The 18,438-nt window shown below is 41.3% G+C and overlaps 1 protein-coding gene across 4 annotated transcripts in view; it reads left to right on the top strand.

Annotated features, from left to right (window-relative positions):
• Positions 1-18,438, top strand: part of NPHP4 (nephrocystin 4) — a 175,953-nt gene that overhangs the window by 135,156 nt on the left and 22,359 nt on the right. For all 4 annotated transcript variants that reach the window (XM_072156210.1, XM_072156209.1, XM_072156212.1 and 1 more), the window contains exons 19-21: positions 10,312-10,440; positions 12,297-12,505; positions 14,887-15,113. In XM_072156210.1, coding sequence (XP_072012311.1) covers positions 10,312-10,440; positions 12,297-12,505; positions 14,887-15,113 — 565 coding nt within the window. The remainder of the gene's footprint in view (positions 1-10,311; positions 10,441-12,296; positions 12,506-14,886; positions 15,114-18,438) is intronic.

The raw sequence follows: 18,438 nt of genomic DNA, 5'->3' as shown, positions 1-18,438 counted from the left end.
CACTATTAAGATGTTTGGGAAATGAATAGTTGCTAAATAGTGTACAAAAAAAGGATAAAGGGAGACAAAAAGACTAAACAAAAAGAAAAACATTTTTCCCATTGCAGCCAATCACATTATGGTTTTTATTGCATATTGAGCTCTTGAAAAATCTAAACTTTTTTTGAGAGGTTGCTTCGGACATTATATATGAAGTACAAGGAGTCAGTGATAAATAATCTGATTGTGGAGCAGACACAGTCTGAGATGTTTGGGACATACATTGTCTTGATTTTGTCTTAATATAATACATTCCGTATAGCCGTAATTGCTGAGAGAAAAAAAATCTCCCACACAATGTTCTCTAATTTCTAAGTGCTGTCTAATAATGAGCTGTGTATTCATTTTAGGAGGAAAAAAGAAGCACAAAGCTCATTTCTTTTCTGATTTCAGTACTTAGAATAGGATTTCATGTTTCTCATCATGTGAAAGTAGAGCTCTATTACTGCCGCTCTTCCCAGAAGTGAAGTTTTCCATTTATTACAGCTTCTTTTTTATTTTATTGAGCTATTAAGCAATTAACTTTATTAGTGTTTGCTCTTATGGAAACCAAAATATGAGCAGCCTGTACATGTGACTGGCGAGGTAATGGGAAATCACTTTAACTCTATTAATTACTGTGACAGGATGATGTTTAGCACGTACGGTAATGGGACGCCATCCGAAAATGCTCCTTACTGTAGACTCTACATTTACTGCCTCTTATGGCTGGTTATCTCCTACTAAGTTCCTGTCTGGCATGTCTTTAAGAGGTTAATCGTATCCTAAGGAAATATATAATATCAAGAGTGTAAGAAATGTATTATTCTGTGTCTCTGGTGCCCAGGCACTGACCAGGTGCAGGCCGCAAGCAGCTTGTCATTGCCATATGTCTCCAGGTCTTCAGTGACTAAGGAATATATGATCTGAAGATGTTGAGGAGCAAGCCAAGACTATGCTCATATTTTATGTCACTTTTCCATTAAAGGGGTTGGCCACTTTGCCTCATGTTTTTTGTTAGTGTGTGTAAGTGTGAGGGGGGATATTAGGAAATTTACCAATATACATCTATTAATAGTTCTGGAATGATTTCTTTATATGTAAAGTAAAGCCTCCTGTCTATTTCCTCATCAGCCAGACATTCCTGTCCATAAAATGGCCGCAGATGGAGGGTCATGTGATCTCTAACTGTCCATAAGAAATCATCTTGCCAGGACATTGTGATAGTATTCAAGAATATAAGATAAAGGTCCTGGCAGGGCGATTGCTCATAGATAGATATAGATCACATGACCCTCCATCTGTGGCCATTTTATGGTCAGGACTGTCTGGCTGATGAGGTAAAAGGAGGCTTCACTTCACATATCGAGAAAGCAGTGATGAACTTTGAATGTATGTATATTGGTAAATTATCCAATATCCAGAACCTTGATAGAGCCTAGAATCCTGCTCCTCCCTTCAGGCTCTGCACAAGGTATAATTCAATGAATCTGCTGCTACTGGATTGTTCCTTTAATACATCCATTGGTGGAAATAAGCATGGATTTTATACATATGGATAAATATGGGCAATGGTTTGAAACTGTGCCCTGATATTTTATCATATTGCTTCCAAAGCTTGTATTTAATTCTAAAATATACAGTTAAACAATGCGGCCTCTTTATGATTCTGACATCTAATCTTCATAAGAAAGATTAGCTATATTAAAAGTTAAATTGCCATTATCGTACTTCTTCATACATTGCCTGCAGGGGAAAGATAAGCTTATGGAGGGAGCGATGCACAAAATCCAAAACCTGTCACCAGTAAAATGTCAGTGGGAGCAGATCACCTAGTTCCATAAAACTGTGCCTGTAAAAAAGCAGCCTTTATCATAATGTACAATGCCCTGTATACGTTTCTATAGACTTCATGGTCTGCACTGTAGGCACCACGTAGGCACGCAGCCTCAATACCCACTGTCTTAGGAAGCATCCGCTGTAAGCCCTGACTCATGAATGACTGCTAATCCCCTGCTCTCATTTGAATGTATTGTGAATCTAGGTCATATTGAAATGAATAGAGGATTTCTGGCTACTTATGATTTACGGTGTGTTGGCACTATGCATTATAGGAGATTCTGAAGACCTCTTACCTATGTCTACCAAATTATTATTCGTTGACTGACTTATGAAGTCATGTTTCCTTTGTTGCTAGTCATATTATATATTCTGTATTGTGTAAAATGGTATATTTTACATTGCAAAATGTGTCCCCTCTACATAAGCATGAACATCAGGTGGAAATGCACATTGTTGCAGAGGTGCCCCGTACACAGGGTTAAATTTATAACTATTGGCACTACTTTCCAGGCTGTACCTACACCTGATCAATAGCTAGAGGTTAGGCCGGTGGCACACATGACGTTTTGAACACGTTTTGGGACGTTTTTAAGCAGTCCATTAAAAAATGCATGCGTTTTTTAACGAACTGCTTAAAAACGGCCCAAAAACCGTGTTCAAAACGCCACTTGTGCCGCCGGCCTTATAGTAAGGCCTTTCTGCTAAATATCAGTCCTTTTATAAATGAATTCATCTGTGGTTTATTTCCACAAGGAGCCTCAACTGAAGAGAGATTTGTTAACAGCTGTTAACACTTGCGTTTACAAAACGCAACCATTAATGCATTAATGCTTGCGTTAACATTAAATTATGGATGCATTTGTTAACACAATGTTAACATAAGCGTTAATATTTGCATTTTGTAAACGCAAGTGTTAACAGCTGTTTAATTAGGCAAATCTCTCTTCAGATGTTGCAATGTGTTTTTAAACACCTGCGTTAAACGTGATGTGTGACCGCACCTTCACACCATACAGCTATATAGGTCATATTTGCACATTCCCAATTCAAATAGCATTTGTATGTCTTGATGGTGTGAAACTTTGAACGGTCATATCTCTTGAATCCTGTCACCGACAAATAGAATATACACTGTTTAAGTTACAGTAAAAAAATGTGATTTTTTTTTTTAAAGGAACCTCTCTCCAAAGGGTTTTTTTTTAGCAGCTAGCAGGTTCTCACAGACACAGTACTGTACAATCCAAACATGTTTTACAAAAAAAATTCTGATATTTTTTAAATAAACTACTGTTTATTAAACCCTCACTGGTCAGCTTGTTATCCCTTTCCTGTGGATAGTTTATAACTTAAATAGATGGTTCAAGCCCTTTAGGTGATACATAGTGGTGTTCAAGCTGGTTCTACAATAGTAAAAATGATGTCTTGTTATAAAGTACTGTGCATACAGCATGTAATGGGCATATTTGCCTTAGGCAGTAAATGTGGTCAGCATGACACAATACCAGCCCATGTTTCATGCTGTACAGATCTTCTGAGCGACCAGGTGACAGAACAGCTGCTCCCTCAGTCCTCATATGGATGCCTATCCTAAAAACTGAGAGTGATCAAAATCTAGAAGATGAACAGCTGAATTAGCAAGAAATAGACTTCAAATTGAGTTCCCCATAATAATATACTTTATCTACACATTTTGTAACCTGGCTAAAGTGAACATGTAATTTCAGTAACTATTCTGCATTTTGCCTCATTGCAGTCTCTAAATAATTTACAATTCAGCATGAAAAAACATAGATTCAGAGAACTGCAAAGCAGCAAATTCTACAAGGAAATTGTTCATTTATCCTGCAAAAACATTCATAGTTTTTGCCAAGACGTTGACGTGGAGGAAACAAGAGGGTAGAGATTAAATTATACATGGGTATGGACTTCTGTAAAACCTGATTTAATATATTGTAACATTTTACGTAATGTTGCTTTCAGATGTTAGAGTATACGGGGTTCAGTACAACACAGTAAGCTCAGCTTTCAATAGAGCAGTATCATATCTCCTTCCTATTCTTAGGTATTATAGAGTGTAGCTAAAGTGGGTACACAATAAGTAGATACATCTAAGAACGCATGCCCCCAAGCCCCTTTTGTTGTATAATACACCAGTATAACAAATGGTGCTTGGTAGGTTACGACCCTATTATAAATTTTGCATTTTGGCCCTAAAGCTACAAGCAACACCTCTCGTGGAGCCTGCAGAAACATTCATTATTAAAGGTGAACTTTAGCCAGACTCAAACATTGTGTGATAAAAGATATCTGAAGTCTTTGTGGTCTTTGAATTTATATGGTTCTGGGAGATGTAGAGATCCAGATTGTTGTTTAAAGGGTCTTCACACTTCTTAATGCATCTATAAAGAATTAGTGAATTGGAGCAAACAATTTTAACAAAACCGCAGTGTATCAGGATTATTCGGCACTAATGATTTTTCAATATATTCAAATATTTCTTCAACCCTGTTCCCCCTTTTCTTCTCCTATGTAAAATGAATGCTACATTTTGGGGAACTAGCAAATGAACACCTAGATCTTGGAAGTTTTTTTTGCCTTGTTGCTGAATAAGTGCCGACATTGTCTTTCTTGTATATACCACCAAATATTTTCTGACCACTATGATCTTTGCCCTTTTATATTATAAAATGGAAAATAAAATGGCAGTTCATGTATATAGGCAATACAGGGATCTTTCTAATGATCTTTCTGTACCTTGGCCTGTGACCAGAACAAGAGTGGATCATCTATGCCTAGCAGTGGGGCGCTTCTACCACCACCATAGACCTGGGGCTTCCTCTACAGCTAGAGGAGAGGCAGTTCTACCATCACCATAGACCTGGGGCTTCCTCTACAGCTAGAGGAGAGGCGGTTCTACCATCACTATAGACCTGGGGCTTCCTCTACAGCTAGAGGAGAGGCGGTTCTACCATCGCTATAGACCTGGGGCTTCCTCTACAGCTAGAGGAGAGGCGGTTCTACCATCGCTATAGACCTGGGGCTTCCTCTACAGCTAGAGGAGAGGCGGTTCTACCATCGCTATAGACCTGGGGCTTCCTCTACAGCTAGAGGAGAGGCGGTTCTACCATCGCTATAGACCTGGGGCGTCCTCTACAGCTAGAGGAGAGGCGGTTCTACCATCGCTATAGACCTGGGGCTTCCTCTATAGCTAGAGGAGAGGCGGTTCTACCATCGCTATAGTCCTGGGGCTTCCTCTACAGCTAGAGGAGAGGCGGTTCTACCATCGCTATAGACCTGGGGCTTCCTCTACGGCTAGAGGAGAGGCGGTTCTACCATCGCTATAGACCTGGGGCTTCCTCTACAGCTAGAGGAGAGGCGGTTCTACCATCGCTATAGACCTGGGCCTTCCTCTACAGCTAGAGGAGAGGCGGTTCTACCATCGCTATAGACCTGGGGCTTGCTTTACAGCTAGAGGAGAGGCGGTTCTACCATCGCTATAGACCTGGGGCTTCCTCTACAGCTAGAGGAAAGGCGGTTCTACCATCGCTATAGACCTGGGGCTTGCTTTACAGCTAGAGGACAGGCGGTTCTACCATCGCTATAGACCTGGGGCTTCCTCTACAGCTAGAGGAGAGGCGGTTCTACCATCGCTATAGACCTGGGGCTTCCTCTACAGCTAGAGGAGAGGCAGTTCTACCATCGCTATAGACCTGGGGCTTCCTCTACAGCTATAGGAGAGGCAGTTCTACCATCACTATAGACCTGGGGCTTCCTCTACAGCTAGAGGAGAGGCGGTTCTACCATCGCTATAGACCTGGGGCTTCCTCTATAGCTAGAGGAGAGGCGGTTCTACCATCGCTATAGACCTGGGGCTTCCTCTACAGCTAGAGGAGAGGCGGTTCTACCATCGCTATAGACCTGGGGCTTCCTCTACAGCTAGAGGAGAGGCGGTTCTACCATCGCTATAGACCTGGGGCGTCCTCTACAGCTAGAGGAGAGGCGGTTCTACCATCGCTATAGACCTGGGGCTTCCTCTATAGCTAGAGGAGAGGCGGTTCTACCATCGCTATAGTCCTGGGGCTTCCTCTACAGCTAGAGGAGAGGCGGTTCTACCATCGCTATAGACCTGGGGCTTCCTCTACGGCTAGAGGAGAGGCGGTTCTACCATCGCTATAGACCTGGGGCTTCCTCTACAGCTAGAGGAGAGGCGGTTCTACCATCGCTATAGACCTGGGCCTTCCTCTACAGCTAGAGGAGAGGCGGTTCTACCATCGCTATAGACCTGGGGCTTGCTTTACAGCTAGAGGAGAGGCGGTTCTACCATCGCTATAGACCTGGGGCTTCCTCTACAGCTAGAGGAAAGGCGGTTCTACCATCGCTATAGACCTGGGGCTTGCTTTACAGCTAGAGGACAGGCGGTTCTACCATCGCTATAGACCTGGGGCTTCCTCTACAGCTAGAGGAGAGGCGGTTCTACCATCGCTATAGACCTGGGGCTTCCTCTACAGCTAGAGGAGAGGCAGTTCTACCATCGCTATAGACCTGGGGCTTCCTCTACAGCTATAGGAGAGGCAGTTCTACCATCACTATAGACCTGGGGCTTCCTCTACAGCTAGAGGAGAGGCGGTTCTACCATAACCGTAGACCTGGGGCTTCCTCTACAGCTAGAGGAGAGGCGGTTCTACCATCGCTATAGACCTGGGGCTTCCTCTACAGCTAGAGGAGAGACCATTTTACCATCGCCATAGACCTGGGGCTTCCCCTACAGCTAGAGGAGAGGCCGTTCTACCATCGCCATAGACATGGGGCTTCCTCTACGGCTAGAGGAGAGACCGTTTTACCATCGCCATAGGCCTGAGGCTTCCCCTACAGCTAGAGGAGAGGCAGTCCTACCATCGCCATAGGCCTGAGGCTTCCCCTACAGCTAGAGGAGAGGCGGTTCTACCATCGCCATAGACATGGGGCTTCCTCTACGGCTAAAAGAGAGGCGGCTTTATGAGGGACAGGGATTCTTTACTATAATAACAGTGAGACTGTGTGACTCTCCACCGTAGTAGGTTGTCATTGATGATACTCAGTACATGTTTATTAGGGGTCTGGATGACTTCTTCAGGACAATATATTTAGCAAACAGTTGATGTTGATCCAGGGAGTTATAATGACTGCCATATCGTGTTGTAATTTATGGGCCATTCTTTTGCCTTAGTCTAGATCAACACTGTAGGATTAATAGAATGTCTTTTTTTTTTTTTAACCTTAGCTACTATGATACCTATGATTTTTTTTGTGATTGGCAATTGACTATAATGGACCAACCATTCAGTCTCTATAAGTAGAGAGGAGATAAAAGTGACATTTTGTAGGGCTGGATGTTTACTATGTGCCGAGACTCCTTTATATTTTCTACTAGTGCATGTTACTTTTATAATCCCAAAAGATGGAATTTTTTAAAAGAATTACAGAAAATTCTAAAAAACATGAGAGAGAAAAATGTAGTCTCTTCTAAACCAGAATTGTAGACATACCACACAGTAAACATTTTCTTCATATGGTGACTTTATTGTTCAGAAGTAGTTGTTCTTTAATTACATAGAAGACAATTTTCAGTCCTGACTTTGATATTGCTCAGAACAATTGATAGTAGCTCAATACTTAAATGACAATAGAAATGTATTGTACAAACAAAAATAAATTCTATAATAATAGGATACCTCATCCTTGGACTCCATAGGATAAGATGTGGAGCGTCAGGGAGCCCCTTTGTCTTTATTGGGTGATTTTTATGTCTATGTTCCCCCTTCTACCCTGCTGTGAGTTCTCTACTAAAACGGAGTAAAATTATCCCCTAGAAGAAGTAATGGATTGAGTCGTAGACATCCATAAAACATCCCCTTGTACAGAAAGTTAAATGCATCTCGGTTTTTGAGAGAGCGGCTGATGTTGGAAGTGCTGTATGTTGACAACATGGATTTTTCACTCTTTGAAGTTGTCAAGCTTTTAGAGATGTGCACTGTAAAGCCACTGGAGGCTGAGTCAGACATCAAAGCCGCCGCTACATTCTGGAGTTGTTGTATAGAAATGTTGTCATATGTTATTCTTTTTGATTTTTTTATTGGTAATATGGGTCATTTTGATGAATTAATAAGATGCACGGTTATATAATGAAAACAAGGAGTGTGTAGCAGGAGATTGAAATCGTAATTGCAACACTTATCTGCTTTGTTACACGCCGCAGAACGTGTGCCTTTCATGGGTGTTAGGGGAGTAGCTAATAGTATCATTATCCAGGCGGATTTATACAAAACAACACATCCTGTGGCATGTCGTCTCTTGATGAGATTTTTCTTTTGTTAGATCTGAGATATGTTAATAAAAAAAAACAACATACACTAGAAATAATAAAGAGCAGAAATGTGTAAGAAATAACAACAACATAATAATTATATTCTCCTTCCTTGTCTTTTTGTTTATTTAATTACTAAATACTATTCTCTAGTTTGGCTTTGGAGAATAATGCAGCAGCTTTGCATTACTGAAGGGAATATGTCATTTTGACTCCTTTAAAAATACATATAATGCCCCAGATATATTACTCTATCTGTGCCAGATTGTCTTCTAAGTTTGCGCTAAAAAAAGCTTCTTTGGAGGTTTCACATGCATTTATTATGTGTTTTTGCGTGCGCATGCGCCAGAATCAGGTAGCCAGAGAATCACGTAAGAGAAGGGAGGCGTATTCATGGCCTCCTCCCTTCTAAAATAAACTTGTTAAATTAAAAGTTCTACACTCTACACCAGGGGTAGGGTAGGGAACCTACGGCTCGGGAGCCATATGTGGCTCTTTTGATGGCTGCATCTGGCTCTCAGACAAATCATTGACTAATAGCGATCAGCAGTGTGTACATCTAAGACACACACAGCGATGGCCATTGGATGCAGGCCGGGATGTTACCACTGCCTGCGTTTTTTGTGTGACCAAGGTGCCATCACCGCACCTTTGCTTAGGTGACAGCGCCTGTGTCATAGAGTAGAGTAGCATCCACTCCTTTCTATGACCCAGGTGCCATTGCCTAAGCAACAATAGCAGTGGCACCTGAATCATAGAGAAGAGCGCAGGGGTGATGAGAAGCCACTGAAGGGAGAGCAAGTAGGCGGGTATTCCCTTTTTTATGTGACTACCTATCTGCTGGGGGCAAGTATGTGCTGGCACTGCCTATCTATCGGGAGGCATGTGCTTTCCTATCTAGTGGGTCCTGGGGGCATGTGATGGGGCTACCTGTCCACTGGGAGGTATTTGCTGTGGCTACCCATCTACTGGGGGCTTGTACTCAGACTACCTATCTACTGCGGGCTATGTGCTGTGGCTACCTATATATTGGGGGCATGTACTGGAGCTACCTATCCACTGGGGGGCATGTGCCGTGGCTACCTATTTACTGGGGGTAATGTGATGCGGCTACCTATTTACTGGGGGTAATGAACTGTGGAAACCTATCTGCTGGGGGGCCATGTGCTTGGTTACCTATTTACTGGGGGAAATGTGCCGTGGCTACCTATCTACTGGAAAGCATGTCCATATTGTATGGCTCTCACAGAATTACATTTTAAAATATGTGATGTTCATGGCTCTCTCAGCCAAAAAGGTTCCTGACCCCGGCTCTACACTGTTACAAGCATGCATGTATACACTTATACGCACATATTTATACATGTATAGCATATACAGCATATACCTACACATACAGTAAATGCACACACATACATTTATACACATATGTATATACCACTGTCAGCCGATCTTCTTATCCCAGGTTGGTGTCAGTGGACACAGATATGTCCCAGCTGCTGACCACATTACGGAAGTAGACTGCAGGAAGTAAAATTGAGAGGTCCATATTCCTGTCATTCCACTTCCTCATGTGCACTGATGTGCAATATGTGCACTGTTATATGCATCATATATCAATATGTCATATACAATATGCAGCATAATATGTTTGTAAGAGTGCACCGCCTCCATACTTTCGTGTGGCAGGTTGGATGGCAGGGCCCCGTAGTAGCTACTATGGCTGCTACCCCTGTAGTTACACCCCTATATTTATAATTTCAGTATTACAGGCGGTCCTCTACTTAAGAACACTCGACTTACATACGACCCCTAGTTACAAACGGACCTCTGGATATTGATAATTTATTGTACTTTAGTCCTAGGCTACAATAAACAGCTGTAACAGTTATCAAATGTGTCTGTAATGAAGCTTTAGTGTTAATATTGATTCTTATGACAACCCAACATTTTTTAAATCCAATTGTCACAGAGACCAAAAAAGTTCTGGCTGGGATTACAATGATAAAATATACAGTTCCGACTTACATACAAACTCAACTTAAGAACAAACCTACAGACCCTATCTTGTATGTAACCCGGGGACTGCCTGTATATTCTTTTTATAGGACGCGTTGCTGACCAAAGATTTAAGTCCTCTGGCATGCTACCTGCTCCAAGATCTCGCGTTATAACTGCACACGATGGACGAAGCAGCTTTCATGGCGGAAGTTTGTTTTTAAGCCGAACTTTGGGTAGTAAGTATTGTGAACTATTATATGGCCTAATCTATGGGAATATAGATGTTAGTACCAGTAGTGATTGGTATCCATGTTTCCACTAAACTAATGTGTTCACTGTACCTTCAGAATTCTTTTTATTAACATGATGATCATTGTGGATCATTATATGGAATATTAATTTAAAAAAAACACTTTTTCCATGTCCTTCTACAATTACATTTGCATACAATGATCCACATTCAGTTCATCAAGTTAATAAATGGAATGACAAAAGGTACAGTGATCACTGACACCTAAACAAGATAGACTTACAGATGTAACTGGGGTTACAATTATAACATATACAGTTCCAACTTACATACAAATTCAACTTACGAACAAACCCCCAAAACCAATATTATCCGTACCCCTGGGACTGCCTTTATACAGAACTTCAGAAGTAGTTTTTTTTTTAAATGATAACATTCTACCTACCACCAGTCACCACTAGGGGGAGATTAATGCATACTGTCTGTTTACAGTTTAATCCTTGTGCAGGATTCTCCCCTATGGTATGCTGTTAGTGGTCACAGCTCTGTTTTCTGATATAGAGCTTAAAATATTTTACACAGGCATAGAATTACATGTTAAATTCCTTCCTTCTATCAAGATATGTTTAGAAAGTTACAAGTACAGGCAGTCCCCTAAGAACACCCGACTTACAGACGACCCCTAGTTACAACGGCCCTCTGGTAATTGGTAATTTACTGTAAAATCCAATTGTCACAGAGACCAAGTATATGGGGTTACAATTATAAATATACAGTTGCGACTTACATACAAATTCAACTTAAGAACAAACCTACAGAACCTATCCTGTACATAACTCGGAGACTGCCTGTATAGAAAATTTTATTAAAACATAGCATAGTGATCAAATATGGTGGAATATTAAAGTGAACCTTTTACCTGATTTTACCTCAATAAACTACTGGCTCCCTCGGGTAAAGAATGAAAATCACGTCCAAAGTCATGCGAAAATGAGCAGAAGAGTCATTTTTGCCTGAGATGAGTCCAGCTTAGAGGCTGAAGAGGAGTGGCGCTTCAGCTGCCCCCATCTTTGGCTCTGTAGTTCCCCCGAAACCTGATGTTATATTAAAGATAAGGATCTAATATTTCCAATCACATGAGGCTTGTGGCTCATGAGTTACAGAAACAGAGATACAGGCAGTTAAATTCATTGTTGGAACAAGCAGCAGATAATGATCCTGTTCCCATCTATTTTTTCAACTAGCTGTATCTCGCTCTCGCCTGGGTCGGTCTTAAATGAAATTCTTTTCTTTAATATGACACCAAAGTATGTTTCTAGGTATAGAAGTGATACCGGCAGACTCTAAACTGACTCTTCTCAGCTTATTTTCACTTTTATAATGGATAACCAGACAAGATTTTACACAAACAGACAGGACATTTCATACCCTACCTGAGTTTTATGAGGTAAAATCTGGTGATAGTCCCTTTAACTTATTTTGGTGTATTTCCTGTGTATATGCCAATCAGTAATACAATTCAGCACCTAGCACTTATAAAAAGTAAAAAAATGTCTCTTTTCTGTATGGAAAATCCTGAAGTATCCAACTTTTCAGTCTCTGCGATGACGGAGCTAAACCTTATTTAAAGGGCCACTATTACAATAGGACAATCAAGCTTAATCATCCGTACTTCATAGTGCTGTCAGCCACACACAATATGGCTTACCTTGTATTGCAGTTAGTCCTAAAAGCACACATTGCAAAAGTCACCGTATGCTCAATTATGTCTAATGGCCAGCCATTGTGAGATTCAGCCCTGTAATCATTTTATTGAAAACCCCTTTCATACATCTTTGGCAGGGAAAAATATCTCCCAAGCACAGAAGTTGGCTGACCTAGACAGTGAGCTGGCAGCAATGCTGTACAGCCGTATGAAAGAGGTAAGCATTGCGTACCAGCAACCAAACAGCGAGACTGATGCCGCTCAGAAGCGTAAAATGGAGAGGATGATGGCAGTCAGACAGCTCGAGTCACAGGAGGACCCTAAAATGAGAAAATCACTCCTGCTGGTAAGTACGAATGATCATCCAGTGCTTGTATCCAAGCCATAGCGGCTTCCTACGACACTGCCTGGTGCCCTACATAATGTGTATAGAATGAATTGGAGAGAGTGTAACCCTAAAGTTAAGGATCCTGTTCAAAATGAGGAAAAAGATACCCTTTATAAAACTGTCCTAAAACAACTATTTATGGAATATCCTGAGGATCTTCTATGAATAGTTGGTCAGTGGTGGCTGACACTCAGGACATATAAGCCATTAGGCTCTGTGTAACCATAGACTCTGTAGCTTGTGCAGAGAAATCCTATCAGACTGTCCATATATCAGCATAAAGCCTCATTATTCACACGACCGTCTGGGGGACGTATATACGGCTGCAAATTTGCGTCCCCATAGACCCATTGGCGGCCCGGCGGCTGTATGTACACATGTGGCACTGTTCGGCGTTGTACATCGGGATAAGATGGAGCATGCCCCCGTGTGCGTCCTTCTGAAGCTTTTCTGTGGAGAGGGGAGGGGGAAGCAGCTCTAACCCCTCCTCTTCTCCAGCACGCTGCCGTATACCGCATATGTGTGCGTGAATGTACCCTAAATGTTTGTTTCTAACCTCTAAGGAGAAGAGAGATGTTAAAGATAGAGATTGTTTCTCTACAGAAGAGAAACTAAACCGAAAGTACAGCAAACATAATGGGGAAATAATTTGTAGTCCATTAAGCATCTAGCGCAATAATGTCATAAAAATGCCCCAGAGGTATACATAGACTTTAAATAATATGAGCAGTAACAAGTATAAAACACACAGCAGAGGTAGGAATACATCTTCCATTCCTATAGCTTGTGTCATAAAATCTAAATATATACATTCCAGCCCGGCTCCAGATCATTGTGCTGTCTGCTCACCATATAGATGATAAGTGTCTGATTACTGAGGGTCCGGACCTTTAAGGAAGACAAGGGTGGCATGGATCTGTGGCTTCCAGCAGGAGGACTCCACCTAGTCAGAAACCCTTTTACCTTACTGCCTCTTCAACGATCCACAATATCTAATAATTCATGTCCCTATAATTCTGGACTAACTGAATAATACTATATTGTGTATATTTAGTCTGGGACACACCAATATATTTCATACGTGAAGCAGAAAAATGCATTTTTAATTTATTTTTATATGAAAAAGCTGACTCAATGGTTGTTTTGGTGTCAGGAGAAACTTTTTTGCTTTTTGGCCGTCACCCGACCCATCTGTCTGTAAAAACTTAGCAGTAATTTACTGTGGATAAAGCAATTTTCCATCTGAATAAATTACAAGGCTTTGTAGAAATTAGTTGATCATTTCTTATGTATTAATCATGGTAGATTTAGTAGCCGACCTGACAAATACATTAATAGATATTGAGTACTAAGCAGTGCCAGCAAGTTATAATTTATGTACAGTGAGAAACATCTGTGCAGGGTTATTATCCAAATATCTGTGGATGAAATTGAGTTAAATACCTAAGATCTTAATAAAAGGGGGGAGCGGTTCCCATTCTGGACCCAGTAGATAGGGGTGATCACTAAAAAGCATCTAGTTTTGAGGTTCTAGCATACGTTTATATAACATAGCTGATGATTTTACAAGGTTAAGAATTTGCTGGCAGGATTTCCCACAGATCAGATCACTAGGATAGAAAGTTTGATGTTTTTGGGGGTACTTCTAATAAAATGACATTTTCTATAATGGACAAGCCCTTCAGAAGGCCCTTTATACTTAAATCCTAAATATTTTTTACCTATCCTGTGCTAGTCTCTGCGATCCTGGGATTCTAGAAAAAAAAGGTGGTGGGGTCCTAAGTCCGCTTAGTGTGCCCATGCACATAGTAAAGCTGACATGAGGGCACCATGCTTTTGAGTGCATGCTCTGTACATCGGGTGCATACACAGGGAGGTTAGATGTACTGACCTCAGCTTCATTATGTACTGTGTGAATGCGAAATGAAGTCATCAGACCCCCAACAATCTCCTACTGAAACCAACACAAACAATGTAAAAAAGTTTTAGCACCCTAAACCCTAGCTACCTTCTGGCCTACTGACAGGTTCTCATACAGAATCAAAGTATCCAGTAGTTTCATGGGACTTTCTCTACATCCAAAATGAATACATTTTCAGCTACTAATACCTAATAACTATAAAGCTTTGCAGATGCAAAATCCAGAAATCCGACTGACCCATGTGAGAACTGTAGGTAGATGAACGGACCCCCAAATTATACATGTAACAAATGTATAAAGTACATATAATAACAGTCCTGCCAAAGGATACATTCGGCACTGTGCCACTTTTTGTTGTGTGAGACATTACTATTAAGCTGTTTTTCTGTGTTTTCTTGCTTTTTTTCCCCTGTTCCAGTCTCATCATGAGGAGCGCACTCAGCACACCAGAGATTTGCAGATCATTGAAGCGTACCGGGAACGCACCAAAGCAGAGTGTATCTCCACTATGCTGAATCAGGCTATTACCTCAAATTACACTGTCTATGCTACGCTGGGCACCGCTGAATTCTTTGAATTTCAACTAAAAAACCCTTATAATATCCAGTACACAGTATCTATTGAGATTGATCATCCAGACCTCAGGTACAATATGTTATGTACAGGATTGTCTTAGTTATTATTACCTGATATGTAGTAAACTGTGTGTACAGATGAAAACTTCATGATGATGGAGGAAAGGTTGTAAGAAGAACCATGCACAGACGAGGAGAAGGTGGTCACTTAATGACATCATGGGTGCATAAAGTATTCAGACCCTGTTACATTTTTCACTCTTTATTAAATTGCAGCCAATTGATAAGATCAAAAAAGTTATTTTTTTAGATCATTAATGTACACTCTGCACCCTATCTTGACAGGAAAAACCAGAAACGCAGATATTTTTGCAAATTTATTAAACAAGAAAAAGTGAAATATCACATCATCATAAGTATTCAGACCCTTTGCTGTGACACTCATATTTAACTCACATGCTGTCTATTTTCTTATGATCCTTCTTGAGATGTTTCTATTTCTTTATTGGAATCTTATTGTGTTTAATTTATCTGATTGAACTTGATTACTGTAGTCATAGTTGACTTTGTGGAACTTTCTCTCATCTATCTCCTGTCTATATTGGATCTTATGGTTCACAGTGCATATCAGAGCACATGAGAATCATGAGGTCTAAGGAACTGCCCAAGGATCTCAAATACTGAATTGTGGCAAGGTACAAGGTTAATAAAGAATTTCTTCAGCACAGTGGCCTCCATAATAATTAAATAGAAGAAATTTGTGACAACGACATTTCTTTCCCAACCTGACTGTCCAGCAAAATTAAGCAATCGTGGTAGAAGAGTCTTGGTAAAAGAGGTAAAGAAGAGCCCCAAGATCACTGTGGCTGAGCTCCAGAGATACAGTAGGGAGATGGGAGAAAGTTCCACAAAGTCATCTACCACTGCAGCCCCACTGGGGCTTTATGGCATAGTGTGCTGATGAAAGCCTCTCCTCGGGGTAAGAAATATGAAAGATTACCAAAAAAGAACCAGAGCGGCAACCAACACTAATTTGTTAAAATTATACTCTTTATTGAAAGTAAATACATAAATTCAGCATACACTCACTGGCCACTTTATTAGGTACACCATGCTAGTAACGGGTTGGACCCCCTTTTGCCTTCAGAACTGCCTCAATTCCAAAGATGCTCTATTGGATTGAGATCTGGTGATTGTGGAGGCTATTTGAGTACAGTGAACTCATTGTCATGTTCAAGAAACCAGTCTGAGAAAATTCCAGCTTTATGACATGGCGCATTATCCTGCTGAAAGTAGCCATCAGATGTTGGGTACATTGTGGTCATAAAGGGATGGATATGGTCAGCAACAATACTCAGGTAAGCTGTGGCATTGCAACGATGCTCAATTGGTACCAAGGGGCCCAAAGAGTGCCAAGAAAATATTCTCCACACCATGACACCACCACCAGCCTGAACCGTTGATACAAGGCAGGATGGATCCATGCTTTCATGTTGTTGACGCCAAATTCTGACCCTACCATCCAAATGTCGCAGCAGAAATCGAGACTCATCAGACCAGGCAACGTTTTTCCAATCTTCTACTGTCCAATTTCGATGAGCTTGTGCAAATTGTAGCCTCTGTTTCCTGTTCTTAGCTGAAAGGAGTGGCACCCGGTGTGGTCTTCTGCTGCTGTAGCCCATCTGCCTCAAAGTTCGACGTACTGTGCGTTCAGAGATGCTCTTCTGCCTACCTTGGTTGTAACGGGTGGCGATTTGAGTCACTGTTGCCTTTTTATCAGCTCAAACCAGTCTGCCCATTCTCCTCTGACCTCTGGCATCAACAAGGCATTTCCGCCCACAGAACTGCCGCTCACTGGTTTTTTTTTTTCTTTTTCGGACCATTCTCTGTAAACCCTAGAGATGGTTGTGCGTGAAAATCCCAGTAGATCAGCAGTTTCTGAAATACTCAGACCAGCCCTTCTGGCACCAACAACCATGCCACGTTCAAGGCACTCAAATCACCTTTCTTCCCCATACTGATGCTTGGTTTGAACTGCAGGAGATTGTCTTGACCATGTCTACATGCCTAAATGCACTGAGTTGCCGCCATGTGATTGGCTGATTAGAAATTAAGCGTTAACGAGTAGTTGGACAGGTGTACCTAATAAAGTGGCCGGTGAGTGTATATATCCCTCAAGTGGGAAAGTATAAATGCAATGTATGGGGGACACAAGTAGCCCAAGATAGAAAAAAGGGCAGCACAGGAGACCAGTGGCTACTCCTATTGGCCCAGGGTCCTAATAGTATTGTTGACAATACAGGCGGTCCCCTACTTAAGAACACTCGACTTACATACGACCCCTAGTTACAAACGGACCCCTGGATATTGGTAATTTATTGTACTTTAGTCCTAGGCTACAATAAACAGCTGTAACAGTTATCACAGGTGTCTGCAATGAAGCTTTAGTGTTAATATTGATTCTTATGACAACCCAACATTTTTAAAATCCAATTGTCACAAAGACCAAAAAAGTTCTGGTTGGGATTACAATGATAAAATATACAGTTCCGACTTACATACAAACTCAACTTAAGAACAAACCTACAGACCCTATCTTGTATGTAACCCGGGGACTGCCTGTAATAACAGTGCAGTCAAATATTAGACCCAAATAAATAGGGGATAAAGTGGCAATGTGCATTGAAGGTAAACCATACACAGAACTGGAGGTACCATCCAGTATTGAAAAAATCATCTTGCTATTGCACACTTACCCGAAAACATGGTGAACTGACACTGGGCAGATCAAGGGAAAGCCAAATGATGCACCCCGACGCGTGTTTCGCACAAATGCTTCGTCAGAAGGTACGAAACGCGCGTCGGGGTGCATCCTTTGGCTTTCCCTTGATCTGTTCTAATGAGATAAAGATTGAACTTTTTGGTGTTAATTCTAAGCGGTATGTGGAGAAAACCAGGCGCTGCTCATCACCTGCCAAATACAACATGGTGGTGGCAGCATCATGCTATGGGGGCAGGAACAGGACAACTGGTTGCAATTGAAGGAAAGATGAATGTGTCAAGTACAGCGATATCCTGCATGAAAACCTCTTCCAGAGTGCTCTGGACCTCAGATTTGACCTTCCAACAAAACAATAGGAGAAATTTATGATTAGGCGGCTCCATGGGACAGTTCTATGTCTGTCTTTGGAGCTTTGCTACCAGTCAGTATAAACTAGCAGGGGGCTGGTGTGATTTTGTGACTATTTTTTTGCAACTTTTTAAAAAAGTCGCAAGTCATGAATCTGGCTTTGCACAGGATTGCACCAGTAGTAGACCTATGTTTATGCCATTGTAGTAAAGTGGCTGGAATAGCCCTGTGCCACTTTTTAGCAATGAAAAGACGCAAAATAACG

The sequence above is a fragment of the Engystomops pustulosus genome, chromosome 6 (genome assembly GCF_040894005.1).
Source record: "Engystomops pustulosus chromosome 6, aEngPut4.maternal, whole genome shotgun sequence".
NCBI classification, from domain to species: domain Eukaryota; kingdom Metazoa; phylum Chordata; class Amphibia; order Anura; family Leptodactylidae; genus Engystomops; species Engystomops pustulosus.
The sequence above is the reverse complement of the archived record's forward strand: the minus strand, read 5'-3'. Positions and strand labels throughout refer to the sequence as shown.